At 45.5% G+C, this 14,412-nt stretch overlaps 1 protein-coding gene across 1 annotated transcript; it reads right to left on the bottom strand.

Annotated features, from left to right (window-relative positions):
* Nucleotides 1–9,083: 9,083 nt before the first annotated feature.
* On the bottom strand, nucleotides 9,084–13,917 carry ZBTB42 (zinc finger and BTB domain containing 42). Its single transcript, XM_017729152.1, has one exon. It carries the CDS (start codon nucleotides 13,815–13,817, stop codon nucleotides 12,390–12,392), a length of 1,428 nt encoding a protein of 475 aa, XP_017584641.1. The 5' UTR covers nucleotides 13,818–13,917; the 3' UTR covers nucleotides 9,084–12,389.
* Nucleotides 13,918–14,412: the final 495 nt, after the last annotated feature.

The following is a 14,412-nucleotide window of genomic DNA, read 5'->3' as shown; positions in this document are numbered from 1 at the left end:
GGCTCGCCCCTACCCTTCGGTGAATATTCGGTTTCTGAGTGCAGAAGTGAGAGTTTCATTCTTTGTTCTTGAACTCATTCTTTCCATCCCAGGGGACAGTGGAATGTAATCTCTCCAGATGCCAGCACCTCTTAGGAAATTGTAATATAGCAGCTATGCCTTGTAAGTGGCTTATTCATACATTGAGAAAATAATAGTAATAACCTTGGGGGATGGTTTTTAAACAGTGCACAGTGACACAATCCAAGGGACAGGTGGGATTTACTTCAGCTGAGGTCTGTCCCCAAAACCACTCATTTTCAGGAGGAGCAGCAGAACTCGCATTTTGTCTTTTACTCTTGGTTTGCTTAAAGGCATTTCTTGCTGTTTAAAACCATCAGTGCTTCCTTCCTGGGGAGGGAGTCAATGCTTTTAGGGTTACTGTAAATAATCAGTCAGCTGAGCAAATTATCCTGTCCACTGACACTAACAGATTCCACAAGCTACCAGGAACTTGATCAGCTTTTTTCCCCTCTCCCTACTGTTATAATAAAACAAAAATTTGCCAAAAAGACCCTCTTTGCAGCAAAGTAAAAGAAATACCTTGTGCACAGCAATTCCAGGGAGCATTCTGAGAACTCTCATTGACCAGAGAGGTTTGTCAAAAAGAAAAGGGATGCGAGAGAACAAGGGAGCCCGAGGAGCCAGCTGACATTACCACACGACAAAGCTAAAAGGGAACTCCAAACCCTGCCAGTGCGGCTGCCCATAGAGCCTGCCAAGAGCCAGATGCTGCCACGGGGATAATATCCTCCAGGGCTGGGGAGCCAGGCACCTCCCAGCCTTCCAAGCTGAGAACAAGGGGATGGTGGGGCAGCTGTGCACCCCAAGCCCATCATATCTACATGAAAAAGCCTCGAGAGGAATAGGCAGGTCTCTTCAGAAAAAAAAAAAAAAGAGAAGAAAAACAAAACCCACCAGGGTATCTGCTTCTTACTCAGAAACTCCATTGGGAAAAAAATAAATAAAAGCTGGGGAAAAATAAAATTTGAGTCCTTCTGGGTAGTGCCTTTCCTCCTTATGCAAAGCAAAATGCCACTGGCAGCAGGGGGAGAGCAAACAGGTCAGGCAGGGGAAGAAATGACACATAGCAAGGGAATAAGCGACACGCTTTGCAGAATTAGGAACCAAATGCACACATTCAGGAGCCCAGCCCTCACCCCGCTCCACGCAGACGTTTATTAGTAACCAATCCCCATGGTCTGCTGAGATTCTGCTGAGAAAAGGGCAAGTTAACACAGACACATCGGTGTTAACATTACCCTTGAATGGAAGTAGCATAAACACAAAATATTTGTTTCGCTGCTACTGTGCAACATCTGTTCCCAATGACTTACTCATTCCGCGCTCTCCCTCCCTCGGGGTTTCAAAGTACACAAGGAACTGGGAGAGGCTCGCAGGTACTGACGCCGTGGTGCCCGCTCGGACATTGTGCAACACCAGAGCCCGTTCAGCAGCCTCTCGTGGGCAAAATTCTGCACGGCTGAGCTGGAGTTTGCCCCCCTCCCGTGGCTGAGCCTCGCAGGACACAGCCAGCAATCCAGGCACTTTCTATTTTCTGCAATTCGATACCTCCACACGTGAGAATCCGCAGGGATGGCAAACCTGGAGACTTTTAACTGAGAGGCTGCCAATCTAATACTTTCCTCAGCAGATTTAAAAGAAAAAAAAACAAACAAACAAACAAACAAACAAAAAAACCTTAAAAAAAAATTAGACTCCAATCCATTTTTTAAAACCAACTGAATCAGTCAGCTTTTGCTGCAGTGCCAGAAGCCAGCGATGCAGTAAGAGCTCTCACTACATCTATTTTCCTTCCACAGAACCCTTCAACACCACACAGTTGTAAAAGCTAAGGGAATTTGTGCCAGGTCATGATGTGGAGACGGGCTCTCCCAGGGAAACTCCCAGCACTGACATTTTAGCAACAAGGCTTTTAGATATGTCAACTTAAGAGGAGAATTAAGAGATCCAGATATTGTGACTGTGCATGAGATCATCCTAGGGGACAAATTCGGGTTTTGTAGTTACATTCCTGATACCTCCCCGCACTCCCCCGTGCTCCATCAGCTGTGCACAGCCACATCGCATACCCTGAAGACCCAGTAAACAGAGAAAAACACACACAAAAAGGCATGTTTTGAAAAATCATTTCCAAGATAAATCTCCTAAGTTTCCATATTCCGAAAGCAGCTGACATTTTTTGTTGAGTTCAAAATAAACGAAACAAAAAGCTAGAACTTCTGATTTGAAGGTGAATATAAAGCATCGCAAGAACTTGCCAGAATGCTACTGGAGGCACAGTGAACACCACGAGGAAGTCACTATGCTCAAACTGAACTTCAGAGCAGTGCTCAGTAAGTTTTGGCATCTTTTGATGTTTGAAAATACTGTAGAACAAAGTGTTGTCTGATCTTTTAAATTCTGGTTTTACAAGCAGCAAAGCTTAAAAAACCTGAGCCCAATAAAACAGGTGGCTTTTTTGCTGGAAGTCATGGGTGACTTTTTAGCCTAATTTTAGGGGAAAGAAGCGTTTCTGATTCTGCTGATGGCGAGAAGTTAAATGCAGCCTTTGGAAGTATTGCAGCTTCTCTGCCCTGCTGGAATTTGGGGCTTCTGGGAGCCAGAGCATCCTGTTACACCAGCAACAAGAAGCAGCAGCACTACCACCATAATTTTAGGGTCAGAGCCCTGTTCTTTGCTCCAAAAATGATCACACCTTTTGTGTTCAAGTCACCTCAGACTGTGACCTCCCCAAAATTGTGCTCATCCAGTGGGTACAGAGCCTGGCTCTCTTGTCTCTCTCTTTGGACAAGCCTTGTCCTTGCAGGAGGGGATGGAGAACCACCTGCAGACACTGCTGGCTGTGCCCCAGGCAATGAGACACTTGGTAAGGTTGAGAACAGCAAGGTCAAGTTCCAAAAGGCCATGGAAGGCTAAAGCTCTGCCTGTGTCCCTCCTGGACAAGCACTGCCATCCCAGGCTTATTGCTCTGAATGGCATCCCTGACTCCATCTCCTTTCCTTCCCCAGCTTCAAATGGTCCAGACAAGACAGTATCACATCTGTACCACCTCTGGATACATGGAGCTGAATGGAATTCAGTGCTCCAGTTTCATGGCACTGAAACTAGGATTGGATTTCAGCTCAGTGGCTCAACAGAGCTCCCTCAGACCTGCTCCACACCTAAAGCAAAACTCCATTCCCTGGGTAAACTTGAGCTTAAGCAAAATTCTCACACTGCCTGAACAGCATGGAGCTGAAAGTTTTTCTGCCAGGTGTAGGAGAAGCACCAGGAGACAAAATGCTGCCCAGACCAGGGGATGACTGAGCAGGACTGATTAATCCTGTTTCACCCTTCCATCAGCCCGAAGCAGAGCAGAGATATGGGCACCTGCAGCACCAGGTCTCACAGAGAAGGTGTTTCTCTGCATTCCCCCAGCAGCCCCAGATCCTTTTCCCTCCAGCAGTGAGTTTCTCCACCACACTCTTGCCAGCTGAAGCATTTAGACCTTACCAGGCCAAAGGCAGGAAGGACCCTCACGTTCACTACCTCATTCACTTGCCTACACCACCACAGACTACGCAGTCCCACACTGGTCCAACCCCAGCCCAGTAGGTCTCAAAAGGTTAATAACCCCTGGTGTAACCTGGTCCCTGTCCCCCTTTTCCTAGCACACTCTATCTGAATACCCTCCTTTTGAATTAATGCAGGAGAAATTACTTTCATTAGAAGAGGCTAATGAGGTTATTTCTGAAGTCAGAACCAGATGATCAGTTTGAAGGCTACAAGAAAGGGAAGGCAATCTCACTCGGGGTTTCCCCCCTACACCTCTAAAAATTTAAATTGTGTTCATTAAAAAGAGATCAAAATTCTACCTTAAGCAAAAGCCTAAGACAAGGCCCAGAAGAACACAGCCTACTGCTGGCCAAGCAGGGGTCATTCCCTAAGAGTGTCCTGAAGAACAAATGCAGCCTTAACCTTGCACGTTTCACAGAAGGCGTTTGTGCAGGCACTAACCCAACAGCCTGTTTCTCATGCTGGCCACCTACAGACAGCAGCTTATGCCCTGGGGCCTCCTAGATCTTCCTGGCTGTGAAATAAAACACCCAGGGGGCTTCAGAATAAGCTTGTTCTGCTGTTCAGCTGCTTTGCCCAACACTGCATCCAGTTCTAGTTTATAAACTGGGTCAGTCCCCCACACAGACCATTTTTACAGCTCAGGCATCACACTGCCAGTAGAGCCTGCCTCTTTATCCAACTAAAAAGGTAAAACATCAGAGCATATGACCTGCACTAGATATTAGGGTGAGAAAAAAGGCTTTCTAAGCTAAGGGAGAGGTGAGCATCACGACAGACTGCCCAAGGAGGTTCCTACAAGCAGCTTAGACACACATTCCTCAGGTAAAACTAGTAGTGAATTGTCCCTAACCAGGGGCAGGGCAGACCAAATTCCCAGACAAGGTCTTTTTCCCTCCTGTGCCAAGGATTTTGTGCATATCCTTGACAGCAACATTGTGAAAGGAGTTGCTTACAAAACATTTTCAGAAACAAAACTGTTATATGTATAAAAACATCTTAGAGGAAATGATTAAAAGGAAAGCAGCTTCTTCTGACAGCTGATTAGACATCAGAAGGGTTGAAACCCCAGTCAGTGTGACTACTCCTAGTCTACTAAAACTAAGATATTTTTATTTAATTTCCAGAGTGAGAAAGAGAGCAGCTTCTGCTCCTCCAAATCACTGGCCTATGAGCTAAAGACACCTTCCAGTAGATGAGACATTTAATGTTCCTGGTCCTGTTTCAGTGCTCGTTGCCACAACCTATTGCACAGATGTGATGAATTTTTGAACACAAGATCTATTATGTTTCCTGCCAGAGGCTCAAATACATACAGGCATTGAAAACACATTGCCAGGTATTACTTTTTATACTGACTCAGTATTTGCTGGCAGTCACTGCCAAGCATTACTTGACTCTTACCAATAGGTTGGGAAGTCAGGACTGCTAATTATATTCTTCATGTTATCCAAAAGATCATCTTCCCCCATCCTAGAGTGAAATTCAAGTGATTCTCACACTCAAAGACCTACCCCAAGGCAAAGTCTTACCCCAAGGAATTTGTAATACCCAAGGCAGAACTGGCATCACCCTTTCTGTCCCCCTCCTGCCCCACACAGCATTTGTTTTGCAAAATGCTGCTGGACTGGAGCTGCCTTATTGCCCCACAGGGGAATTCATCCCCTTATTGCCCCCACCTTGGAGAGCTTCATACTCGGGTGCTTTTCAGTCCAAGCACTCTCAGCATGACCTTGGGAACGAAAATGGCACCGTCTCGTTCCCATCTTGTGCCAGCCAGGAAGTCCAGTGCCTGCCAAGCGCCGGCCAGACACCGCAGAACACCACAAAGTGCAAGGGAAGTTCTTCCCTCCCAAAGCCAAATCAGCCATTTGATAATTAACCACCCGGGCCGAGCCAGACGAGCCCCGAGGACGAGGGCGAAGCTCGCGGTGTTCTCACACAGAACCTGCGCCCCGCGGGGCGGCCCCGGGGAGGCTGGGGCTGACCCCGGCCCTCGCTCGCAGACACGGTGGCAGATGTGCCGGGCTTCCCCACGGTCTCCCCCTTGCCTGGCAGATGCCGGCCTCTCTGGGAAAGCGCTAAATGGATTCTGCTGAATCACTGCAGCAGATGGTTCGTAACACCACCTGGATAGCACAGAAAAGAGAGAGAGATAAAGAAGGTTGGGGAACAGAGAGTACCTAGTGTGTGGGCTGAGTTATCCCGAGGGATAAGTAACCTGTGGATAAGGTTGGCATTTGAATTTTTGTTTTCCCAAATTCCTGTGTTATTAAGACTGAGAAGATCCCTTTCCTAGCAATTCTATCCTGACATCTATAATATATATTGTTTAAAATCCCCTTGGGAAAAGCTTTCAAAACCCATTGGGATGCCAGAGCCCACCCTTTGCCGCTGGAAAACACTGGCAGCGCTGCCTGGCCAGGTTGCTTTGCTGGTGGGAGCATCAGTCTTCATCCCTGCCTGGACCAAGCTCCTCTAGCTGGGGTAGGGCACAGAGGAGGCTGATGCGCAAAGGCCCAAGAATATTAAGAAGGATGTAGGAGATGTGGTTGTTCGAGGGTTTTTTTAGAGCCAGGTTGGCAAATACTTCAGTTTTCTGCAGGAGATCATTTTGAAAGGGCAGGGGAGCCAGCTGCGTACAGAAGCAAGCAGCTGTACAAGAGAGCACAACAAACAGGAAACAGGTAACAATAACCAATATGTTTGCTCATTCTCCTCCTGTTAAACAGCAATTTTTTTTTTTAACTGGGATGAAAAGAGCATGTCAGGAAGAGCAGAGGGCTACAGCACATACACCAAGGGTGCCTGCTTGGAGAGTGCTTGGCACTCCTCTGCAGCGTCATCCCACCTCTGAGAAGTAAGAACCTGGGATCCCTTGGTCTGATGGTTAGGAGACATCACTGCACAAAGCTGCTCAACCTGCAGCACTTCCAGCTGAGTCTCCCCGGCACAAACACCAAGTCATTTGAGATAAAGTGCTCTCCAGGCAGTCGGTCACTGCTCTGCTCATGATTCCTCCTCCTCCTCCCAGGACAAGGCGTTCTCACACACCAACTGCACCATAGGCTTGACTCCATTTCACTTGAGCCCAGCTTTGTCCTACATAGGCTGTTTTTGCTGGGTCACACCTGTCATTGATTCCCTCAGAAAACAGCTGCTGTTTCATGTTCTGCTGTTCACCTTGCTCAGCACAAAGGCGCAGAAAGACACCGGTGGGCAAGCAAAGCTCAGGGTGGCATGATCTGACCTCGAGTACAGTAGAAGCTGGAAGGTGACAGTACTACCAACCAGCTGGGCAACACAAAAATCCCCTCTACCCCAACTACTTCTCATGGGGGACACCTACCTCATTAAATTCATGCAAGAATTTAATCAATTTAAGCAATAAATAGGATCAATCCACACAGTGCTTCCCCACAATATAGACACCAACAGCACCAGGGACACTCTCATGGGTCAATATGAACTCTCCTCATGCTTGGGAAGCACTTGGTCCAAACCCAGATCTCATCACCTAACCAGGAAAAAGCCATTCCTCCGCAGTCTTCAGCTGCACAGCAGCACTTGGTGACACGTGGCTGGATGCACCCAGATAGCCACAGCCACCTCTGGGCCTACCAAGGCCAGACCACTTTCCAGAAGGCACTTAGCACTTCAAAACAAAAGCTAAAAATAAACAAAACCATTTCCCAACACTCATCCCAAGGAGAACCAGGCTTTGCAAGAATGGCAGGAACCCAAGCTGCTGGCATGGGCAAGGCTGACCCCTGCCAACCTAAGGAGTCCATGACGTGCTGTAATCCTGGAAGATGACAGCCCTTGCAGAGTGGGACTAGGACAGCAGATGCTCCTGAGGGTCACCCCCTTTCCTGTAGGTTGCAGGATCACTCCCAACGTGGCCATGAGCTGGCAGGGGGGGAATCCTGCCTGGAGCAACCCCATTGCTTATTTGGTACATACACAGCCTGCACACCCCCCTTCCCAGTATCCGCTTAGTGGCCTGGTTTCTTCTCAAAGCTTTTTATATTTCACATTCCTAAGATTTAATTATGTTATCAGAACAACAGGCATCGGGATTTGGAGTGCCAGAATTCACATTAGCAATTGCTATCAACAAAGAAAATGGGCACAGCATGCCCATGCCAGAGGAGATGTGGGCTGCTCTCCTCAATCTACTCACAGTTATTTATAGCCTGTTTGCAAGCCATCCACCTCCCAGGTTTAGCTTCAAGCTTGCTTCTTTCTGAGCACCCTCTCTCTCAAAGAAAAGCCTTTTGCCTCCTCCTTCCCCAGCATCGCACTCAGATTTGGGCAAATTTATTTAAATTTTTTGGGGGCAGGGGTGAGATAAAACACCTTTGAATGTTCTTCCATACATCCACAAAGCACAAAAGAGTGGAAACAGAGTGCCACAAATAAGCATCTGCAGGGACACCCATCTCTCAGCGGTAGAAATTAAAAAAAAAAAAACCTAAAAAAAAATATATTTATAGTTTTTAACACTTCACCACATTGCAGATCATCACGCATCTTCAGCAGCTTTCAGCCCTCCCCGCAGATGGGGATGGAGGCACAGGATCTCTACGGAAGGACACATGCTTGAAGGCAAGAAATACCCACCTATTTTGAGACGCTTGCGAAGAAGCTGCTAGTGGTAGCAGGGGGGGAGCGATAGCTGTGCCTCCACACCAGCATTAACTATAACCTGCCCATCCTTTAACCAGCACCATCTCGAGGCAGTCCCATTCTGCCAGGAGCCTTTGCTTCCACATAATTAAGAAACACAGAACGCAGTGCACGTGGTACAGGTGCAAACCTCCCCACCAGTTTGTTGTCCTCCCCTGAGCAGCAGCCAGCACAGACAGCTCGTGCCTTCCTCCTCCCAACCCCAACTCCTGCTAAAATCAGCCCAAGGATTAAGGCAGGAGTGGGTCAGAGCTCAGCAGCCCAAGGCTGGGAGAGATTCTGCACTTAAGAGAAGCCCCTCACGCCAGTTAGCCAGCACTGTGCCGGATCAGCCCAAGGGTGCTGGGCTGTCCTCACACACCACCTCACCCCTGCGCTCACAGGTTTGTCCCCCGGCCACCAGCCCCTGCCTGTGGCTGCAAAGCAGCATTGCTGGGGCAGGGCTGGCCCACAGCTCCCCCGGGGCACCCAGGGAGCGCTGAGCCCCTTCAAAGAGCCCCAAAAGCCCTGGTCAAAATGCAGAGATGGTGCTGGGTTAGGTCCAGCCTGGTCACTAAGGAAATGCTCAGTCAGGGCTCTGATTGAGACACAGCAGCTCCTTACACGCCTAAAATTCCAGATGGCCCTGAAAAAGAAAGAAATTATTAAAGTATACAGCAATAAATTTTTTTTAAGTGGCAAATTATAAAATACTTGCAATTGAAGTAATCATTATTACTACATAATAAAAAATCCCAAACACCACACCCCTTCTGCTAAAGGGGGGAGGAGGAGGCTGAAGCTTACAATTCTAGCACGTTTTATTTAATGTAAATTTATAAAGACAACAATCCTAGTCACGATTGTCACATTGTACAGCACATACCGATACAGTTGCAAACAGAACTCCACGCAAAACTAAGCGCTAACAGTAGCCTGAATCACTCTTCCTGCGATTGTCGTATCTAGACTAACAGTATTACACTAACACTGAAGGAAAAATAGTTCACTATAAAACAGTGATAGAACATTTTTATAAAATATATTCCATTCCAATAGCTTCTCTACATACTGTATACTATAAAACTCTCCCACAAAAATTAGTGTCTTTAAATATACATATTTAATCTGAACTGCACCAAGATTAAAAACAATTAAAAATATCAATGATTTTTTTTTTACATTAACTTCACAGTATTTGTTTGTAGTAGAAGACAAATCCAGTGTTTAAAATGCAGAGCAGGACTGTTCCCTATGGAGACAGCAACTGCCCCACAGAGAAATAGTTTATGAAGAGACAAGCGTTAAGTGTGCCATGTTTTAGTACTTCTCCGTAGAGCCATGAACCATTTTGAAAACATGCTCCGAGCTATTGCAACTTAAAAATAAGAGACACACAGAGTAATAGCCAAAAAAAAGTCACCTTAAGAACAAAAATAAGTGCAAACATTTCTTTACTTTAGAAATTCAAGCTATGAGGAGTGGGAACACAAATACCAGACTGTAAGAACAGTGTGTTCATGATGTAGTCAAGAATGAGAAAGTCTTTTTTTTCCTTATTTTTAAAAAAAACCCAACAAAAACAACTTTTGCCCCATATTCACTGCAGCACAGAGCATGCTCATAGCATCAGTTTAATGAATTATTTCTATACTAAGATCAGACAAAAACTTGTTTCAACTTTTCCCTGCTCCATACGCTAATGATGTTCTTATGGCACATCCTATTTTATGATCTTCTAAAAAAAAAGTAAAAACTGAAAAACTGAAATGCAAACAAAAGTGTCACAAGAATGCAAAATTAAGATTACCAGCTTCAGTAATGCTGACTCTACATTAAACTCTTTACATGTTGCTCAACATGCAAAACCCATTGTTATAAAATTTAAAGTGTAAATTAACTACTTTTGAAATAGATTAACAGTAATAATTCCACTTCAAAAACAAAAATCTAATAAATACTATATCAAGTATCTTCAGGAGAAAAAAATAACTTAATTTTAGTAGAAAGAAAAATAACTTAATTTTACTAGATTTTGTTCAGTGCTATTTCCAATCACAGCAAAAATAAAAAAAGAAAAAAAAAAAAAGAAAAAACTGATTAAGTAGAATAAGACCACAGTACCAAAGCCACTTATGTTCAAGATACAGTACTCTCCCACAACTTTCATATGTAACAGGTTCAGCAAAAATATTTTACAGTTGAGAAATTAAACTGAAAACAAACCCCAAAACTATAAATAAAAGCAAAATTTCACATTACATGTACATTCATAGTTTAAGAGATGAATAATAAGAGGCTGTAACAAGTATATCCTGATTTTCTTTAAAGAGGAAGTACTTATTTAAAAAAAAAAGTCAATCCCATATTATTGATGTAGGTAGTGCTCAGTTTTTGGACCAGAGGGGGAAAGGCATTGGGAAATTTTTTCTTCATAAGATGCAATACAGTATTTTAAGCACAACTTTTAAAAATAACCTAACTCAGTGCTTCAAATTCATTTTAAAACACACGCTTAAGTTTCACCAAACAACTCCAGGAGTGTCAAGAAAGCTGGTGAAGCAATGCTAATGCAGCAGAAGGACATTCAAACCCCTCAAATATTATTATTATATTTCAGTCCCGTGTACATGTACCTTGAATGGGTAATTTGACTGGAAGGGAACAAAGTGATATCCACCGACATGCACAGACCAAATGATGATCTATTAGGCAAGAAACTGAAACATCTGGAGTAAAACTGGCTATAGTTACAGGCAGCCTCAGTTTACAAACAAACTAAACAAATAAAAGAAAAATTACACCCAAAAACTTCCCCTGAAAAGGTGGGACTTGGGGAAAAAGTTAGGCCATGCTTTCCCTCCAGCAGTTCATCTTCACGCTGCCCCTTGGAAACACCAGCAATTGCACACAACTTGGCTCAGAGGGAATCGCCAACTTCATAAAAATAAAAGAAAATATCATTTCATGCTGCTGGTTTCAGCATGGCAGCAAACTTTTCAGGCAAAACAGCAGGGCATCTCCTAATGCACAAGGTATGAGTTACCTTGAACTACAAAACCCCAGAAACCTGGTATCAGGAGGGGTATTTGCCCACTTTACAGCTGCTGTCCCCTCCAGGGGGGATGGGATCAGCCTCTGTGCGTCAATATGGGAATGAAAATATTCACATATTATACAATTTTTTTGTATGTCCTAGCGTGCATCCGTCAACATTTCGGGAGTGAATGTACTGCAGACAGAAAGTGTTTTTCCATCCACATTTTATGCTAAAAAGCAGCTTTTCAGCAGGTCAGCCCTGTGAGGAGGATGGGTGGGAAGGGAAAATTTAAGTCAAGTCCCAAGGCAAAAACTTCTCATTTAGATTTTAGGACCAACTGCAGAACACCATTAATGGAATAAAGAGAATAAAAAATGACCAGTACCAAAGATGTAGCCAGGAATCCTCAACCCCTTTAAAATCTGGGCCAATTCAATGTCTCATCCAGCTCTGTAAAACAGAAGTACATCTGCCCACTCTGCATCGTTTCTCTACACCAAAATGTACTTAAATCATAGTTCATCTCTTCAGATGTTTCTCTGCAACACACAGAGGGCATTTGGGGACCTTAATGGAAGCCAAATTTTTCTCCAGAATTTGCTGATAATCTTTTTCAAAAAAAAAGGTAAAAAAAAAAATAAGAAAAACCAAACCAACAAAACCCTGACCACAAAGCAAGTACTTCCAGTGTGAAAACTGATGCTAAATCATTGCAGAATTACTTAAGATCATTTCACATTAATAATGTAACATGGGTGCATAAGAGAAGACCTAAAGGACTGTGCTAGGAAGGGAGGGTGGCAGGGGAAGGGGGGAAATGGAGAGGTGGAACAATTGCATTAAAAGGCCTCTGGAGTGTATACCTCTGCATCTTTTAAAGATCATATACCTGAAGTGAATATCACCAAAACAAAATAAAGGAAAGGGAGGGAAAAAAAAATTAAAATTCAGATGCTGCCTTTTTTTTCCTGTTTTGTTTTAAAAGGGGGGGGGGGGGGGGGGATAAAAAAAAAAAAAAAAAAAAAACCCAAAACGAAACAAAACAAAACAAAAGTCACACATCTCAAACAACCAAGGACTTTACAAGGCCACAATGAAATTTGCGGATATGTCTGTACAAATCTCCGGACTGCGTGAAGCGTCTCTCGCACCACTTGCACCCGTGGGGTTTCTCCCTGGTGTGCACAACCGCGTGGCGGCTGAGGTTGTGGGAATACTGGAAGCTCTTCCCACACTGGCCGCAGGTGTAGGGCTTCTCCCCCGAGTGAGTCCTCTCGTGCCTCTTTAGCGTGTACATGCAGGAAAAAGTCTTTCCGCAGAGGGTGCAAGTGGGGACCGACCCGTCTGGGGACAGGCGAGTCCGGGAGCCGTCCTTGTCACGGAAGTGAGAGCTCAGGTGCAGCTGAAGGATGTGAGGGCTCGGGAACACCTTGCTACAGAGGGGACAAATGCAGATATGCCCAGGAGGCACCAGGACGCCTGAGGAGATGTCCGACGAATCCATGTCGTCCTCACTCTCGTCTCGCTCTTGATCTATATCCTCCTCTCGGGCATGAGAGCTGCCATTCCCCGCGAACATGTGTCCTAACCCTGTCACTAGGCTTTTGGCTGAATTCCCAAAATGCTGACTCTCTGGACTCCTGGCTTCGCTGTCCTCCTGATCTGACAGCAAGTCTTGTTCATCTTTAACAAGTGGCTCGGTACCCTGCTGCTGGCTGTCGGAAGCCAGCTGTCCAAAGACATAGGAGGGGTGTAAGGAATCTCTCCCCGGCACAGGCTTGAAAGACAAATCCAGCGCGCAGTCCACATCACTCGAAGCCAGGGGATGGTTAACAGACCTTTGGGACAAAGGTCCTGTGGAACTATTGACATTAGCCTTTGTTTTTCCAGCTGCTGCGGCGCACGGTTCTGCCTCTGTCGGCACAGAGCTGACACTTATATGATCAGAGGACCAGGCGGGGTGACTGCTGACCTTTTCTTTGCCTGCTGCTCTCTCGTATTCTGCAACGCTGAATTTTTGTTTGTTTCCTGGGTCAAACTCGTGGACCAGGGGCACTCCGGCGTCTAGAAAATGCTCCGCTTTCTCCAAACTAGCCGCCTCATCATTAATCTTCTCTTCCGAACATAATTCTTTATCTTTCAACTTGCCCTTGCAGACTTTCACAATGTCATACATGTGAAGGTAGCTCGCCGCAGCCAGCACATCTTCCACCGGGAGACTGTTGAATTCCAGCTTTCCCTCGTACATGAATTCAAGCAGCAGGCTGAAGGCAGGGGCTGTGACAATGTCACTGTTCAGATGCACAATATCCCTTTTGTCTAACTGGTCCCTGTAGAAAAGATGGAAGTACATACTGCAAGAGGCAAGAACGGCTCTGTGAGCTCTGAATTGAGCTTCTCCAACTAAAACAGTACAGTCACACAGGAAGCCCTGGTGACGCTGCTGACTCAGACACTGCAGCAACTGGCGGCTATGGTCTGGAAACTCCATTCTTCCTTCATAACCTGTTCAAAACAGGAAAAACTTGAATGCTACTGTAAACTAAAGCCTCCTAGCAGCTGTAACAAACAGATCGGCTTTTTGGTAACCCAAGCCAAAGAAACAGCCTTGGAGATAACATTTACTGTTAATTGTCTGTATTAGTTTGGGGGGGGGGGGGGGTAGGGAGGGAGGAAAAAAAAAACCCAACACAACATGCTTCTCATCCTTTCGCACCTGCTCCGAACAGGAAAAACTTGATTGTAAGTAAACAAAAGCTAGTAAAGCAGCAGCCCCTCCAACCTTTGTTTCTCCCACTAAGCACTTTAATAAAATTAAGCACAGGAAAGCAAACACACACCCCCCGAAAAGAAAAAAAAGCACATCAACTCCCAGGCTGTCTTCCCAGCAACGCTAACTTGGGGCATCTTTTAATAAAGCATATTCCCCGCGTCACGCACGCACACACACACACACGTTTAAACTTTATCCTTAGTCGTTATGCACCGAATCACAACAAAACAGCGGCGGCTGGCGCTGGGGGAGCGGCGGCTCTGCGGGGAGGAGGGCGCGGGGCAGAGCGGGGAGAGGCCCCGGCCCCCGCATG

The sequence above is a fragment of the Corvus brachyrhynchos genome, unplaced genomic scaffold, assembly GCF_000691975.1.
Source record: "Corvus brachyrhynchos isolate BGI_N302 unplaced genomic scaffold, ASM69197v1 scaffold1, whole genome shotgun sequence".
NCBI lineage: Eukaryota > Metazoa > Chordata > Aves > Passeriformes > Corvidae > Corvus > Corvus brachyrhynchos.
The sequence above is the reverse complement of the archived record's forward strand: the minus strand, read 5'-3'. Positions and strand labels throughout refer to the sequence as shown.